The sequence below is a fragment of the Drosophila simulans genome, chromosome X, assembly GCF_016746395.2.
Source record: "Drosophila simulans strain w501 chromosome X, Prin_Dsim_3.1, whole genome shotgun sequence".
NCBI classification, from domain to species: domain Eukaryota; kingdom Metazoa; phylum Arthropoda; class Insecta; order Diptera; family Drosophilidae; genus Drosophila; species Drosophila simulans.
In genome coordinates, this window is record NC_052525.2 from 19,339,827 (window position 1) to 19,357,846 (window position 18,020).

General features: G+C 42.4%; 2 protein-coding genes and 1 long non-coding RNA gene across 7 annotated transcripts in view; 1 reads left to right on the plus strand and 2 right to left on the minus strand.

Moving 5' to 3' along the window:
* The window catches only part of LOC27209339 (mucin-5AC), a 40,079-nt gene that overhangs the window by 8,041 nt on the left and 14,018 nt on the right, over window positions 1-18,020 (plus strand). Inside the window, exon 1 of one of the 5 annotated variants that reach the window (XM_039298030.2) lies at window positions 12,816-12,936. The exons of 2 other annotated variants lie outside the window; for them this stretch is intronic. The gene's annotated coding sequence lies outside the window, so the exon portion shown is untranslated. Of the gene's footprint in view, window positions 1-12,815; window positions 13,023-18,020 lie in introns of those variants that run through there. 2 more of the 5 variants (XM_039298031.2, XM_039298029.2) reach the window with 2 other exon arrangements.
* LOC123327388 lies at window positions 1,877-12,215 on the minus strand. The gene is made up of 3 exons (XR_006542133.1): window positions 10,184-12,215; window positions 9,151-9,849; window positions 1,877-9,094 (listed from the first exon to the last, which is right to left on the minus strand). It is a non-coding gene; the product is annotated as an uncharacterized LOC123327388 (long non-coding RNA).
* LOC120285385 (amnesiac neuropeptides) lies at window positions 12,254-13,346 on the minus strand. The gene is given in 5 exon segments (XM_039298032.1): window positions 12,254-12,488; window positions 12,491-12,640; window positions 12,642-12,788; window positions 12,791-12,940; window positions 12,942-13,346. Coding segments are annotated over 5 exon segments (561 nt in total). The 5' UTR covers window positions 13,023-13,346; the 3' UTR covers window positions 12,254-12,455.

The window sequence follows — 18,020 nt, forward strand, 5'->3', positions numbered from 1 at the left end:
GCCTTTGTCGGGTGCATCCTTTAAGTAGGCTACCCGCCCAGTTGGCAGTAGTGGGTCGGAAAGTCAGGAGGTTGGGGCTTTCATTCAGATTCACATCCCCATTCACATCTCCATTACCGCTCCCATCTCCGTCGACCCTTTACCCGCCCACCACCGCCTCATCACCGCCCGCCATTCGTGTCCGCGTGAGTGTTTGTACTTTGCGCTGTGCTGACAGTTAGCACATGTTCTATTTGACGTTCGTTCATCCGTGCGGACAAGCACACACACGCAACGCAGTGCACGCTAGGGTGGACCCGAATTGTCGCAACACAATTGTGTTTGTAGGCCATAAAACGGTAGAGATAATACAACATAGCATTTCTTGTAACATAGCAATTCATTTAAATGAACTGTTAAAAAACTCAACTTTAAAGGTAGCAAAAGACAATGCAACACTTGTGATTATGTTTAAAAATTGAATCTACTTAATAGTATAGCATCGTTTATGACCTAAAGCTATCTCCACCGACCAAGGTTCACCCTAAAGTGCACTGTTCACACACACAATGACACTGCATCTGTATGTACGCCAAGGAGAGAGAAAGAGAGTGCGGCTGAATGAGAGAGACTTAAAATCAACTCAAGCTGCCAGAACCGAACTAGACTGAACTCAACTGAACTGAACTGAACACCCGCCTTTCTTCGGCTGCTGCGTCTCTGTTACCAACGCGGCGATAACAAGCCAGCGAGAGAGCTAGAAAGGATTTGGCGTTTGCCTTTTTGGCCGCGTTTCGTCCGCTTTGTGCCGGCTCTTCTTTGGCTCCTCGGACGGTTCTCCTTGCTTCTCCTTGTGCCTTTTTATTCCGCCACCCGGACGGAATGGACCGCACCGGACAGCCGCCGCCTGTTCCGCCGTGTTTCTCGAATTTTTAGTTCGCATTTAGACGTCGACGGCAACGGAGACTGAGAAACTGAGAAGCCGAGAAACTGAGAAACTGAGAAAGTGCGAGACTGAGCAACGGAGAGACTGAGACTGCGACGGCGATGCCTCAGAAATACTCGAATTCGTGGGTAACGCAGGAAAAATGAAATGAAGATGCTGTCACAGGCAACGTTGCGTATACGTAACGTGGGCTGCGCGTGTTTCGCGATTATGCGTGTTCTTGTTGGCCGAAACAACAACAAGAAATCAGAACAACAACGACGACGGCAATGATGGTGCAGATAATGACGTGGCTAACGATGATGCTTGCGCTGATGTTCGTACGTCATCAGCATGATGCAGCGGCCACATTGCGTATACGTAACGTGCGCCACACGCGTTCGCGATTGTGTTAATAAATAAATGCGGCACTTGTGGAACAACAAACGAACGTATTAAAAATAATGACAACAAGCGGGTATTGTTTCGATTGTTATTAAACAAATGCCCCGCGTGCGTAGAAGAACAACACATATATACATACGTATGTGTCCAAATGGGAAACGTATTTTTTTCCTAATTTTTTTTTTTTTTGTGTGTGTCAATTATGTGCAAGAATGCAATGGCAATTTCAACACAAGTGTAAATCGCGCCCCACCCCGAAAAAAAAGTACAAAAAAATAACGAAAAATTGCATTCGCGTGCCGGCTACTGGCGACTGCCACGCCAACTGCGACTGCGAGCGGTTAAATTGCCGCTGACCACAAATCTAATAAGCCTCGCATTCTTCCCCCAGTTAATTTTAATTGCAACTGATTTATGAACAACAAAATCATTTTTTAGTCCTCTCTCTCTCTGGCTTTTGCGTCTGCAATATTTTGTTTTGCCTCTGCTCTCCTTCGTCGAGTGTGTGGTTTTTCCCTTTTTATACCCATCCCCAAACATATATATATATTATATATATACATACATATATACTGTAGTCGTTGTCGGGCAGCGAGAAAAAGCTAAAAAACCTAAAGCCCAAGCATCTGAAAAGTGCTCTTAGTCCACTGGTGCAGGTGACAAAACGGTCACCCGAAGAAATATTATTGAATTAAGTTGTTGTTTTTCTTAAAACTGGTTCTTATTTTTATTGACTATAAACGGTACAATAAAGAGGAATATTTAACAATCTCTTCTTATTTTCTTCTTCATCTTCATAAAGTCTTTTCTTATGAAAAGGAAGAGGCTTTAAACCATAAACCCAGAAGGATGTTGTCCTTGTTTCTATTTTAGGATGCTTTATATATAGTGTATACATATATACTTCTTTAAAAAAAATACACCTATGCTTAATTCTTGCATTGCGGTTTTTTTTTGGATGCGACTGTTGTAAGTGCACTGATGATTTCTATGGAAATCGCGATAGTGTGCCACTTTTGTCGCCTGGCTGCATCGGTTGTGCTGCAATTGTCTCGCCTTTGGCTGCTGCTTCTGCTCTTGTTGCTTTTGAGTTGGTTGTTGCTGCTGCTGCTGTCGCCGCGCTGCAAGTCGCGCCTTGTCTTCGCTCTCGCGCTCTCTTTGGCGCTCTCGCTGGTCCAGTTTCCTCTCTTTCGCTCTCCGTCCTGTTCTTGAGCAATTCGTTTTGCCCAACTGAAAGGGGGAAAAAGCTAACGGCAAAATCGCATCGCTGCTGCTGTCGTCATCGTTTTTGCTAATTTCTTATAAGAATTTTCCTGAGCAATTTTCCCGCTGCCGCTGCGCTGCGCTGTCTCGCTTCTTTTTATTGAAAGTCGTTGGCAGCCAGTTGAGATGGTTTTTACTGTTGTTGGTGTCGTCGTCTGCCTTGCCTGCAACTTTGGCAGCTTCATCTTCTGCTTGCCTCTTCTTTTGGTTCGGTTCTTGTTGCTTCTGTGTTCGTCGTCATCGTTTAACGGTGCTCCTAAGTCGCCGTTTCACTGTGCACTGAGCGAAATTTGCATTTTTCCATAATGGTGCTTACCTATGACAGCAAATACTCTCATAAACTCAAATTTTGGTTTTTGTTTTGTTATTATAAATATAACAACTACAAGTCAATGAACACAAATATCTTAATCTTATAAATATAATTCTTATAAATAATCAGGAAATTACTTGAGTGTTTACTTTTTGCCCAAAAAATAGTTAACTAAAGTTAAGAAAATGCTTAGAGTAATTAAATTTTTTTCTGTTCTATATATTTTACGATCAGTAGACCCACCAATAATTAAAACAAATCAAAGATATTTACAGAATATTTGGTATTCTTTGTTAAGACAACTCCATGCGTACATCGTTTGTAAGCGTTCGTAAAAAAGTTTAAACCAATATATTTTTCAAATTTATTTTATAATTATGATAAAGTTTGAAGTCCTAGTTGTTTTTTAAAAGTCATCCCTTTTCTAAGATATAATATTCATTCCACTTATGTAAGTACATATATAGTACATAATTAATCGGTACTTAATTTTTTATGAACAACTATGATTTGGCATCCTGAAAAGAATTGTGAGCTTCTGTTATACCTTGGTGGCCTCCTCTTTCTCCCACTGTCCTTTCTGCCTTTCTCGTTTCCATGCTTTTTCGCTCAGCTTTTGTTGGTCACTTCTATTGAGGTTGTTATCAGCTATCAAGCAGTAATGAGCAGAGTCTGTGGGTGGCGGTGGGTGGGCGAGGGAAAAGGACAAGGCTATGCTATGGTAGGTCGAAGTGGGTGAGCAAGGGAAGGAGACCCCAATGGGGAAAATGTAAACAGATTCATTCAGAGGCAAACTGCCGCTGACACATTGCAGTCGCCAGTGCAGGCCCCTCGAATAGCCCCTCCCTAGTCCCCCTTGGCCCGCCACTCCGCCACTTTGCTGCCATGAATTTAGGCCACAAAAATGCCATCGTTGGCAATGTCCAAAAAGGCAACACAGAAAAAAAAAAGAAAAGAAAAAAATAACGCAAAGTGAACGAGCACAAAAAATAAGAGCCCCCCAAACACATGGAGAGCAACAGAAACAGAAGAGAGGAAACGTGCAAGAGAAGCGCAGAAAGGCAGCGGATAAGGAATGCGAATGGGAATGCATGTTGGGGATCCCCCTGCCACACACTTCACACACGCGCACACACACACACACACACACACACACACACCATTCACCTGCGGGCCATCGGAAACAGACGCGGCCAATGCTCGAAAAATAAATTCGAAAATTTGCGTTGAAAATAACTCAAAGTGACACATTTACAGTTGCACTCGAGAAAATAGGATTTTCAGTTTTTGTAGCTTAATTGAAAAAGCGTTAACTGAATAATTAAATATATGTCACTTGAAATATATGCACAGGCTATTTAAAAAACTCTTTTAATGTTTTTACTTAAAACAACAAATTAAATGAATTAGTTAGATGTTTAACTATTTGTCTAGCGATTAATCAGTAATTTATTATTATTGATCAAGTGTTACCAGCATTGTGGCCGAGTCTGTTATCATAAGACATCCACTGCAAGAACGTATAGCACTTATTCGAGGAGAGTCCAAAGTGGAACTGATAAGGAAGGCAGGTGTCTTTTCGAATTCCTAGAACTGCATTTGGTAAACGGATTGTACAATCCCCGCAACTCGAATTTTGTCCAAACGCATATGTATCTGTATGCATCTGTATGGATCTTTGCATAACTCCAGCAATGGCAGATGTTTAGGTAATCCTGATAGTTGCTCGATTTTAATGGATTGTCGTTTTGTGGCGAAACAAACTGACCGCAGGGGGCGTTACTCATTAAGTTCTGTGAGTCAACAGCACGAGGTTCGCCAATAAGGTGCGCTGGTGAAATGGATTATTTGTCATCGAACCACCCGACTCCAGGTGGCCATTGGGCGTTGGATGTGAGTGTGGCTGCATAACTAATCACTGCGGACTATTCCACTTAGGCGATGAATGCACGCAGAGGCATGCACCGATGGAGATCGAATCGAATCGAATTGAATTGAATTGCATCGCAGTTCGCCAGGACTAACCGCAGCAATCAGATGGCATTCAATATCCCGTACAAGGCCAAGCAACGAAATCGAATTTGCATCCCTGCACCAGCGCCAAACAAGACCAACCACCACCCACCAGCACCCATCATCCACCCACTTCCGTTTGCCACAGGATTCTGTCATCGATGTGTCAGATGCTGTGGAACATGGATGATAATATTGGCCTCGCTTGGCTGGGCGAACCGCTTGGCTTGGTGGCAACCGAACTGGTGGTGACCTTTGAACCAACGCCACCCACTGCAACGGACGAAAGTAGGCCCACCCACAATTAGTACCCATTGGTGATTGGGGTGGTTTGGGCAGGGCTTTGTGGTTGCGACTCCAACGCAATTTCACTGCACACGCACATTTCAATTTTCTGACCGGTGTTTGCCCCTGAACTGTTGCTTTCCCTTTCCCTTTCTCTTACCCCTTCAGCAAACATTTCCAAACACCCAACACCCCCACCTGTTTGATTGTGTGTGCCAGGGATTTAAGCCTTTCAAGGCTGTTGTCCTGAAATGTTTGGAGATGCAGCGCAGCCTCAAAGAGGTTGCTTAAATTATGAGTGGCACTCTTGTAGAAAAAATTGCACCGGTGATGAAATTTTGCTTGTTAAATTGTGGCAATTTCATTCGTCATCATGCAGTAAGCACGTTAAATACACTTTTCAGCATTCATTTTATGCACAGTTCATCAGTACTTAATGGTTAAAATACTATAATAGAGTTCCATATAAATGCAATGCGAAAGTAATGCAGTTTAGATTGTTCGAACCAGAAAAGAACAGATGTTCTTCAATTCAAAGACAGTAAAGTTACTTTTAGAATACTTTATTCTTGCAGAATTGTATTGTAATGCAAGTCTTCTGAATTCTACCAAACTTTAAATAGGTTTTGTTTAATCATTAATGCCATTAGTGTTAAGAAACGTTCTTCAAAATCCACTTAATTTAATAGTTATTTATCCAATGTAAAGCAAGATAATCGAATATTTTGCTCATAATTCCATTTGCTTTGATAGCAAGAGTAGTGTGTGGTTAAATTCTGAAGTTCCTGGAGCTTTGGCCACATTAGCAGGCCATTTGCGAGTGTTGCCAACATAATTGTTCCTGTTTCCCTTGATTAGCATCGGCACATCACGCAAATCAGCTCTTTGGCCGGGGAGTTTGGCGGAGAACGCACACAAGTGTAAAGTACCAGTGCGCAACAAGAACAAAGCGGAAAAGGAAATTAGGAAATGGAAAAGGGGGAAAATTCGCCCGAAGCTCTGTCAGCAAAAGCAGCAGCAGCAGCAGCAGCAGAGGCAGCAGCAGAAATTCCAAATCTGATTTGACACGCAAAGCCACAAAGTGAACAAAATCAACAATAGCATTAATAGCAGCCAAACAAAACGATGGAAAACGGGGGGCGTGGCTGTGGGAGGCAGGAAAATGCTGCTGGCCACAAAAATGATTGGCGTGCAAAAGCGTTTAGCGGCAGTCAGATTATACTTGCGTTTATGCTAATGCTTTTATGCTGCTTTGATGACGAATCAATGTCATCAAGGGTGCGCAAATGAGAGTGGGATGGGGGTGGGGTGGACAATTGTAATGGTCGGCGGAAAAATTGAAAACGCGACCAGTGCTGGGAAACTCGCGATGGCAAGCGAGGCAGGTGCGTTGACAATAACCATTCTGCGAAAATCTTGCTAAGGGATAGCTGGTATTTATACAAGTATTTTGCGCTTAAGAAAGTTGAAGGTCAGCGCCACCAACCTGCTGAGGAAAAGTTTTTAATTCTAATTAAATTGTTCCCAGAGCCAAAGTTAACTTAAGCAAGCCAAAGTTTTTAATACCCTCGCACCTATAGGAAAATGAATTTGTTATCCAACTGAAATGGCAATCCCAAGAGAAATAATAAATTGAAGTTTCTTTTATGCTTTCGAAAGTAAATAAAATCTGATCAAGAGTGCTGCAACAACAGCGATGACAGTATCGATATTATCGGTAACTGCGATAGCTTCCGTACTTTCGACATTTTTCAATTGGTTGCACAACACAGTTTGTGTAATGAATATCGTTAAGTTAAATAGATCTTTCATTTCAAGTATATTCGTTTTCAATTATTTCCTAGCATAATCTATATCGATATTATAGATAGATTTTGCATTACAGTGCATTCAAACAAGATTAATAAATTTCCCGTTTTGAGGTGTATCCTTGTTAGTACCTCTATCAATAGAATCGATATGTGCACCTTAAGTAATCGAAAAAAATCGATGGTTTTGCTTTGCATGCATATTGAGTTTTGCTTCTATGGATTCCTATTAGCTAACTGGACTATTTTCGCCAGTGGAATCAACTGTAAATGCCACCCCCAGCAATTTTCAATTTTAGCCTCTTACAAAGGCTGCATATTGCCAACATTGTCGTTGGCGGATTCGCCGTCGTGGCCATTGTTTTGTTAACCGAATTGCCCTTGAGCGCTCGCTGGCTTATGGATTTGGCTGGTTGGCCAAAAGGGTTGCCAGAAATTGTGCTCTTCCTCTTCCCCTGCCCGTGCCCTTTCCTGCGCCACCGCCCCCGCCGCCCAAAAAGGAGCCTTGACATTTTTCAAAACACATAGTTCGCTGGATGGCCTTCTTCGTTTATTTTTTTTTTTTATTTTCAGGGGGTGACTACTCCCCTTTTCTTTGTTCGCGTCCTTGTCGCTTATTTGCGTTTCCTTTGCCAGCAAAAGCCGTTAAATGCGCTTTTGCACTCGCAAATCCCCTCCGCGACGCCTCTGTTTATTCATTACGGCGTTCATTGTCTTGTTCTGCGCCAAAGTTGATTTGCAAGCGGACGGAGAAGGTCAAGGAGCAGGAGCAACACATGTGGATGTCACATGGAGCGGTTGGGCGAGAAAGTGGGCGGTGTTGAATAGTCGCTTTGAATAGCTTTTGTATGGCAAGCTAAACGCTGAACTTGAGCGTATATATTTCAATGCTTCAAAATGCCTGGTGAAATCGAAATCTTTTGTAGTTGGTTTATCGATATAAATTATCTTTAAGCTTTTAAATGTTTTTATACAAATTATGTTTTTATTACTCAGATTTATTCATTGCTCAGAATTTCACAACTTCCGTTTGTCCGTTCGTCTGTTTGTCCGTTTGTCCGTTCGTCCGTTTGTCCGTTTGTCCGTTTGTCCGTTCGTCCGTTTGTCCGTCTGTCCGTTTGTCCGTTTGTTCTTCAAAGTTTTAAAACTTACGCAACTAGAGAAAGACCTTAATTGCAGGCAGTAAGTTAGACGAACTATTTCCGATCGGACAACTCTACTATTTCTACTATTATACTAATAGCAAGTGTCACATTAGACTTACAAACGTATTAAGATTTCGAATTTTAAGTTTTCCTAAATTAAAATTAATTTAAAATTTACATATGCACATATTATATCACTCGGCTGCCGTGGAATTGGTAATTGTAGGCTTCCGTTTAATCGACAGGGTATTTGAGCAGCAGGCCAACTGGTGGCCATTATTGCTGCCGTCGTTAGGGTAATTATCGTCACTATCATGGACACAATCATCGTAATGGCTGTGCAACACCCAGTTAGTGTCCTCCTGCGCTCCTGGTGCCCGGCGTGACCAAGTCTCGGCCGAAAGGACCCATGGTGCCAGACTATTTCCATCGCACAGCATAGCCCCACGGGCTGTAGGCGTCGATAATTGTTCTATTAGGCAAATGAGTTGGGAACAGGTAGCAGCCACTCGCTGGATGTTGCCACCGCTCTCATTCTGGACTGGAAGTGCTGGCTAATTGGTTTGGTAATGGTAATGTTGTTGTTATGACGGCCACGCCCCCTGCGGGCCGCCTCGTCCTGCTCGTCCTTCGATTTTCGCATTCATTTGTGTCAAGGTTGTCGAGTGGTCAACTCAACTGGTCAGCAGCAGAAGCAGAAGCAGCAGAAGCAGCTAGCAGCTGCCTCTCATCGGGCGAGAAACCCTTCGGCAAACATACATATATGTATGTACATATGATTGTCTGATGCTGATGAGTTGTAGTGTGGTAATGATAACGCCTTTTATGATGCTTATGCTGCTGATGATGATGATGATGATGATGGTGGTGGTGATGATGAAAGCGCTGGTGGCAGGCTCAACTTAAACATGCAAATTATGGTTTTGGTCGGCAAGTGGGGATATACGATACCCAGTGGCTGTTCTAGGAAGTCGTTATTGAATGGGGCTCATCTATATTTACTTAACTACTCACCATGCTATTGAATCATGACCTAATGTGGCTAGTTTGGTAGTGTTAGCATTTAGTATGTATATTAGAGAAGGTGTCAGTTTTGGCTTAGAATGTGAGCACTTCCGTCCGTTTGGCCGCAAGAGCTAAGCTAAAGTCATAAAAAGAAAATTCCAAAGTCAAACATCCATTGCATCCCGTTGATATGCACATACGTGCTCGGGGTTATTAGGTTATATATGTATTTCCGACATCGATGGGCGATGGACTAATGGATGGGAGCTGTCGGCGGGCTGCATTATCGCCGCTTCTCCAGCGCTGCGTTCCATTCGCAACCTCAAGAACCCCGGAATGGAAATGGAAATCCCTCGATCGCCGGTCGCTTTCGGTCTCATTTGCATGGTTGGGCGATTCGAGGTACGAGGTTTTCCAAGTCTTCAAGTTTCTTTAGCTGGACGCCTTCTTTTTTCGTTCCTGTGTGGACGGCGGCTTCTCGCCGGTTCGTTCCGTTCTCACGTCCGTCGTGGTTGCCCCATCATCTGCTGCTCTTTTTCCATCGTTTTCCTCGACGGCTCAACTGTTCCACTGCTCAACTGCCGCCTGCTGCTGCTTCTTCTCGCCGCTCATTATAATTTTCCATCGATGTGCGGGTAAGCGTGACCGTTTTGACTTCATTATTCCCCCGCCGCAGTTTACTTCCCACCTCGACACTCGGAAAAAATGCTGCAATATAGAATAGTTAATGCCATCGTCGGAGCAATTAAATGTTCAATAATCGCCGAATTCAGCATTTTCGGGAAATTTACTTTAAGCTGTAGTAGTTAGCCATATTAGCAATATTTTCCATTGCATACATGCCAAAAGGATTGGGTTCGAAATAGATAAATTTAATAAATACTACTGAATTTAACCAAAACAAATGCAAACGCAGAGTTAATTATCATCACTACTCAGTGTTAATTGTGAAGTCACGTTGAAACTTTCTGAATTGAGATATGACAAATGGTTGTGTTGTAAAAGAAGAGATGCCAAAATAGAATGGTTTCTTAGAACTTACACACATATTTCCCCAGTGTACGATCGCCGCGCTCTATCTTATCGCTCAGCGCTGTTGGCCGTCATGTGTGTCCGTTTCCATTTCCGTTCCGAAAGTTCGACGCGTCCGGCTCTTCGGAGTGCCAAAAAAAATCTCGCGCTCCGCAAAAGTCGAAAGGTATCCCACTTAGCCACTCTCAATTACCAGGCTCTTTCGGCTGGAGAAAGAGCCAAATTATCGCCGGAGAAAGAGCGGCGGGTGAAAGTAGAAGGGGGGGGGGGCTTCAAACAAGTTTGCCAACAATGGATGGTCAAGAGCTCGATAGGTTTGGCGCATCAACAGACACAAATGCATTGGGAAATAAAGAAAATTAGACATTGCCATCCCTTTCACTCCATCTCTGGCCATTTCTACGGCGCCGTTTTAGCCACTCTCTATGCTCCATTCTTCGCAACTGAGCCAAGCTCTCTTTTTCTTCCCAAAAAACTTTCTCCGATGCGTCCGGCTTGGATTGCCTGCCCTTAATGGGGCAAATCTACACGAATCTACAGATCATTTTGTCAACATTGGAAAGGATTATACATATGTATGATACGATTCTTTAATTTACCCTCTATACCAAACGCAGTATGGTTCAAAAGAGACAAGAACTGCATTGAAAAGCAAAGTGCATAGTTTTGAACTTGACCTTGCTTTTTGAATACTAAGCCAGCAGCTTTTAAGGTTTCTGTAAAGATCTCGAATCGAGATGAAAAATGCACATAAATGTATACATGTATGTAAATACTTTGTCGGGTGCAATATATTCCATTCTATGATGAAATACGATTAAATTTAAAGCGGGTCCCGCTGTGATTTATTCATTCGCATGACTCACTGCGGTCACTTTAAAATCCAGAACTCACAAAAACGAATACCGCAGCGCTCACACAAATGTATTCATTAACGGGACATTTGGGCACGCGCTGAATTCGATCCCATCCGCACCCACCCACTTCCTTCTGCCCGTACTTTCGTACTTTCGTATAGTTTTCGATTTGGCATTTCTACGGACTCTCGTCTATCTTATCAGCTGCGTTTGTATGTCAGTGTTTGTGCAAAAACAACGGCAAACAGATTTCTTTATAAGCAACAAAGAACGATATGGGCGAGATGCCCGACTTAAAGATACCCTGTTTGTCGAACACGTGGATGTACTTTAAAGTAATAATTTTGAGATATCCGAAATATTTGATATTAATGGATTTTGAATGTATATATAATCCTTATATGTGTATACCCTTTTTATTTACTGTTTAAAACATCAAAATCTCTGCCTTGTATTATTTGCAACTATCTTATGTTGTGAGGTTCGAGTGATTATGCGAGTATGAACCACTTTTATCCTTATCAACTAGAGAAAATAGAAAGCAAACCAAAACAAAACCAAACCAAAACGAAAAAAAACGAAAATCAACCGAGGCGAGGCAATACAAAGTGCTCACAAAGTACGTTGAGACTATAATGAGCTGAATTCACCATTCTTATCAGCAGCAAATCACTTTATTTATAATCATTATAATGCCTTAAGCACGATAGTTCTTTAAAATACTTACTTGGACTTGGAAAATAAAATTGGAAACAGTAGAATCTCTAACTTTACATAGCAGTGTGCCAGAGTGCGAACCAATTTTGCATTGGTTTTTGATTGAATAACATTGATTTTCTGTTCTATTGCCCTGAAATCTTTATCTTCGCCTTGCTGATGAATCGCACTCGATTCGAATTTATTTCGATCGAAAGAGCTCTCAACGCTGGCGATGATGTGGATGTGAATCTGGGATGCTGATGCTGGTCACTCCGCCCAATATCACGCCTTAAATCCCCAAACATTTGCTTTTCCAAACCCAAAAAAGTTCAAACGGTATTTGTGCATCTTTGACTAAAGTACACCTACTAATACATTATACACACATTAAAAGATCAAAGCAAGCTAGAATATTTGCATTGTTTATGCTTATATAATGAAGGATAGATATCCTATTATTTGGCATGAAAATTTGTATATTTTAATGTGTTTTCCCATTTGCAGCGCAGTTTAAAAGCTATTAACTGAGAATTGTGTTCTCTCATCAAAGTGCATCGATTTCTGAGCAAAATTATATTGGTTTATTTGTTTTTAGTAAAACACGGAATTGTAAAACTAAGCTGATTGACTCGAGTTAAGAGTTCGCAAAAAATGCAGATTATACGGCGTATGTGCAAGCCGGAAAACTTGGCTTCTGGATTGTTCTAGTGTTTTGGCTTTTCTTTCCTATCTCATCTCTCCCAAAAGAGAGGGAGAGAGCAAGTTCTTGAGTTCTCGCGAGAGCACTTCGGGTGGCCTCGTGGCGCTGACCACCGACCAATCAGAGAGCAGCTTGGCCACTTCGCGAGCGCCTTCGTTTCGCTGTCGTTGCATAATGGCCAAGAGGCGACAAGTGTTGGCCCAAACCGAGTCCCGAGCAGCAGCGAAACGCTGGCCCACAGGGAAAACAAGGGAAAAGCACGAAAAATTCGGGCGCGGAATGTAAGAGCGCTTACAGCAGCAGAGCACGGCAGCGCACAGCGACCGCGACTGAGCGCCACTGCAGTGGTAGTGGTGGCGGTAGTTCAGCGGAGCTGCGTCGTTCGGCACTCTTCGGCTCTCTCTCTTCGGCTGGCGCTCAGCTGTTCGAATTGGCGGCAGAGCGCCAGTGCTGCGCTACCTTTCGAACCGCTTACAACGCGTCGCCGCAACGCGGACGCTCTAAAAAGTAAAGAAAAAGAAAAAGAGGTAAAACAGTAATACGCAGTGCAACGCCACAGCAGCCGGATAAAAACAACAACAAAAACTGCGCATGTAAAGCTGTGTTTATATTACTTGTTTTTTTTTTTTTACGGTGTCTCGCTGTTTTTGCTTTCGTCGCAGACAACAAAAGTGGCAAAGTTTTCGCCACGGCATTGCTCATACGCCCCGTCTCTTGCAAATTCGCTCACACTCACACGCGCGCCAATACCAGCGCACACTCACATACACACAAGTGTACGCGCGCGTTTTTCAGTGTGTTTCGTTTCGTTTTTTTTTTCTGTTTCTGTTGGTGACATGCAAAAAGCAACAAAACATAATAATAAATACATATAACGAAAGCGATTAGTTCGGCGTTTTCGCGCAAAAGTGGGCAGCAAGATGCTTCAGCCCAGGTGGAAATCAAAACAAAAACAAACCGAAAAATAAATAAATCATTTATTATTTAAACATCGCAAAGTAAGCTTCTCCTCGCACACACACACACTCGCGCGCTCATAGACTGGCTCACACACACTGGCACACACATCTCACTCACACGCAGATGGAGCAACAAGTTTGCGTGCCACAAAATTTCCATTCGGCAATTTTTTGCGTTTCTGTTTGTTTTTATTTTCATTTTTTTGTTTTTTAGACTGATAGTTGTTGACAACAAGCCAGCTTTATCTTGTTGTTATTTTACTCGACAATAATGTAGATGTACACACAGTTTGTCAAGTTTTTAATGCAATTGTTTGGGTCTAGAACATTTATACATTTTTATTGTATTTCCAACACGTTGGTAAACAATAAAAATGACGCTCGTGAACGTAAACAAATTCATAGAGTATTTTTGATTTGGAACTGTATTCAAATTTTAATTAAAATGAAAACATGTCACCTTTCCTATGCTTTGGTTATCCCATGAACTTCATTTCAAATCGAATTGAAATGCATTTTTCCACTGCGGTTTTTCAACTGCAATTAGGGCTTTGAGAATTGATAATCAGAAACCACAGACCAAACTCGTATGCAATAATATGCAATGGAACAATATTGACAAGTGACTTAAAATAGATTCCGAATTCCGATTCCGATTCAGTTTTCACTAGTTTTCCTCCTTAGATCACAGTTCCTATAAATAATTCTCTTTGCAAAGGAGTGCATGAATCAGTAGATATGATAAGAGATAATTGGCTAATCTTGAATGAATTCATTGCAAGTAAGATCACTAAGGGATCCTATAGATTATTCCTACACACAAGATGTCCTTATGTCTTTTGCTTTCAAGTTTCAAGTTTGACAATGATATGTCTCATCTATTTACTTGATCAGCGATCAAATCTGTTTTCCATCTTGCGCAGCGGTTCCGTTTGATGTACTCCATATATATATCCGTTATCCTTTCATGACTGCCAATGTGTGTGCGTGATTAAATCCGCACCATGTGGACGCTCGGAACATTTGGTATATGTGCATATATCTGCTTAGATCCTTGCTCACATTGTTCGCGGTCCTTGTCTTCGTATTCTTCTGTTGACGCTAAGTACAACGCCAAGGTATCGTCCTTCTGTCGAGGACGCTGTTGTTGTTGTTGCTGCAGCACACACCTTTGCACTTTAATTCCTGGCGTCTTGTTTAGCATCTGCGCCGGGTGTTATTTAAAAATAAAAGAGGAAGAACGAGCCAGGATGAATGGCAGGGATGGGATGGTGTGGCATGGTATGGAATGGTGGGGGGAAGGACTCGAGAGAGCGGGTATATGTGCGGCGGCAGCAGCAGCGGTTTTAATGTCAATAAGACGCGGCGGCTGTTGCCAGTCGCTCACACCATCGCTCGCCCCCTCTCGCTCGCACACGCATACACGGCCACACGGCGTGTGTGTGTGTGTGTGTGTGTGTGCACGCGGTCAGGACGTGCACACACACTTGCGAAGCAACAGTGCCGTCCCATATCCTTCGGCTTGTTTATCCTTGTTTTCTCTCAATTTCATGCTCTAAACTCTCTCTCTCCCTCTCTCTGTCACACTGAAAGAAAAGAAGCAGCTTTGTGAATTTGTAGTCCTTAGTCATTCTGATCTGCAACATATGTATGTCACTGCCTAATATTTTTATCTGGATCCAGTTCATTTTTCATCTGGATCCTGCAAAAAGTAAGCTATAGTTATGCTTGCCGAAAGGTTTTTTCTCCAGTGTACACACTTGGCCACCAATCGTCTCTGGCTCATTATTGTTATTGCGTATACGGTAGTAAGGGTAGGGAAAGGAGTAACTATACGACTAAGGGGTTTTCGTATGCGATTTCCGATTCATCCGGACGATGATGAAACGACACTCGTGATTCGCAGTGTTAATATTAATGGGTAAATAAAAAATCGTCTCTTAGAAGATGAGCATCTTACCGGGAAATAACTCAACTAGTAGCCATCTATTAAAGCACATAAAAACCTTAATGAGCACTAAAGTAACCGTATTTGACAATTCGCCTGCCTGAATGACCAAATCTGCCGCCGTTGGTTGTATGGTTTTTCCGAGTCCGAAAAGCTTGCAATCATGGCTTTTGCGCACTTGGGATGTGCGCACCCCTTCCGAAGACTTCCACACACACGCGGATGCACATCAGCTGGTTAATAACAATACACACACACACACACACCGATGTGTGGAACTTGTTCTGCCTGCCACGCAATTCGAAACGGCCTTGAACGGCATTTGATAGTTGCTTTCGTCGTCGGTTTTGGCAATGCCCTAGACCTGCATGCCATGCCATGCCATGCCATCTATGGGAACCCAATCCATGCCACATATCAGTACGTACATATATCGTAGGCAGCCACTCGTGCAGCTGTTGTCAAAATAAGGGTTCGCACTGGACTATATTTCAATTAGTCGCTCAGAAAAGGGGTATATTGTCTTTGGGAAAACGCGTGCAACAGGTAAAGGGGTGTGTTTGTGGCATTAAAAAACACGAGTTTCTGATCAGTGGCAACAGCTCTGTAGCTCTGTATATGAAATACATATATGTATTATGTATGCTTGGTGCATATGGCAGTACAGTATACAACTGATGTACATGTACATACATATGTACATACGTACCTAGAAAGGATGTTAAAACGGAAAGGATCCTTAACCGTTCGATTGGACTTTTCTGCATATTAGACAATATGATCTATACTAATAATTAAAAGGAGAGGACGGCACTACGTTTAACTGGAACACAGGTGCACAGCATACGAACAGACGTTCATACATACATATGTACATATGTGTGCCATGGATTTTGTCCAAAATTTGCATTTTGCAGCCGCACAACAACAGTTGGAAGCGATTCAAGTCAAGTCCGAGTCAAGTCGAGCCGAGTGGAATTGATTCGATTGGCAACTCATAAATAAACATGAGCTGGGGAGATCGTTAAGCGAACATGCTTGCTGCACCGCCCCCCTCCGCACCACCCCCTCCCCCCGGAAAGATTCCCATACCCCTAAAACCCATACAATCCCCATACAAACCATAAAGAATCGACATAACTGTGGCAATATTGTAAATGCAATTAACTGTAGTTCTCTGCCGCCGCTGCGCAATTGAATGTCGGACATTGGATAATCGAGGGGTTTGGGGGAATGGGGACCACCATATAGGGGCAGTTGGCACGCGTCCACTCTATATGGCTATAACACACGGCAAAGATACAAATACGGCAGATATATCTATTCGGATCTTACTATTGGGATTTTGCGTTTCTAAAAGAAAGCATTGTCTTCGCAATCAAAAATCACCAAAAGAATAAAGTATAAAGATACTATCATATAAGGTATAATTCTAGATCAGAATAACTAGCCATATCAAGCTAGATACCATACAATCTAGCAATTCCAAACGCTTGAACCATTGACCATTATTTTCTTACGTTGGATAAATTTGTTTTCTTAACAAATGACTTCATACCATCTTGTCTTACTATGTGACAGGAAGTTTGGTTTTAAATGTGCGGAATAGATTAGATATCATATCCCTTATCTATTTCGGTTGAATTATTGTAATAAGTTCTCTGTTGACTTACTCGGAATTTCACTTAAGATGAGAACTTTACGTTCACAATCGATTGAATTGAATGATCATCATGGATGAAATGCGATTAGCGGGCCCATAAAAGCGTTTCTTTCTGAAGAAACTACTCAAACTTGATCCATTTGCTTTGCTTAGAATGTATTAAACAAATAACAACGCGGCTAGGAGATCAAAACGAGTTTTTAGGTTAGTTACACATTCAGAAATTGACTTTATGGGCTTCGAGCGAGTGTATAAATAAGTTCCGTTTGTTTTATATTTTTTATATGTATTTTTTTTTACATTGCGGATCACTTTGATTAATTTATTCTATGGAAATTTCTTTCGATCATTTTTGCGATTAGTCTTCGCATTCTTCTCCCTCGTCTTCTGGTCTTCTGTTCTTCTGGTAGCGCCTACTCGCCTTCTAAAACCGCCCACACTAACTAGGTATTTCCCCCCGATTTTCGTCTGGCTTTCGTTATCGTCACTCCATGGAGCAGTTGTGCTTTATATGCGGCTCCGGCTGGTTGTGTGACCTTCGCATAGCAAAGCGTCGCCATCGTCATCGTCGCGTCAGTCGACAAACGGAACAGCTTCACTTATTATAAAAGTATTATTACTACTATTTCTGGCTGGCTATCCGAGTAGCGACGCTTTATCGCATAGTTCCAATGTATATGCTAATTCGTCGCCCATCGTCCATCGTCCACCGTCCACCGTCCGTCGCCCCGATTCTTCCGGAACTCGGTGTCCAAACATCGAAATCCGGAGCCGCCTTCAAGTGTTGTGGTGATGTTTTGTTGTTATTTCTTCGACTGCCAGCACTGGCGGCACAAAGAATAATGAACTCACTCGAACCGAACTCCAAAACCGGAAGGCACCGAAACAATTTTGCCATGTGCCTATTATATGGTATTATTTCTTTTTGTGTCTTGCTCTTTTGTATTTGTGCCGAAATCTCGACAGAAAGCTAGAAAATAAATAAGGAGCGTTTTTCTGAGCCTATTATAAGTTTCATCCA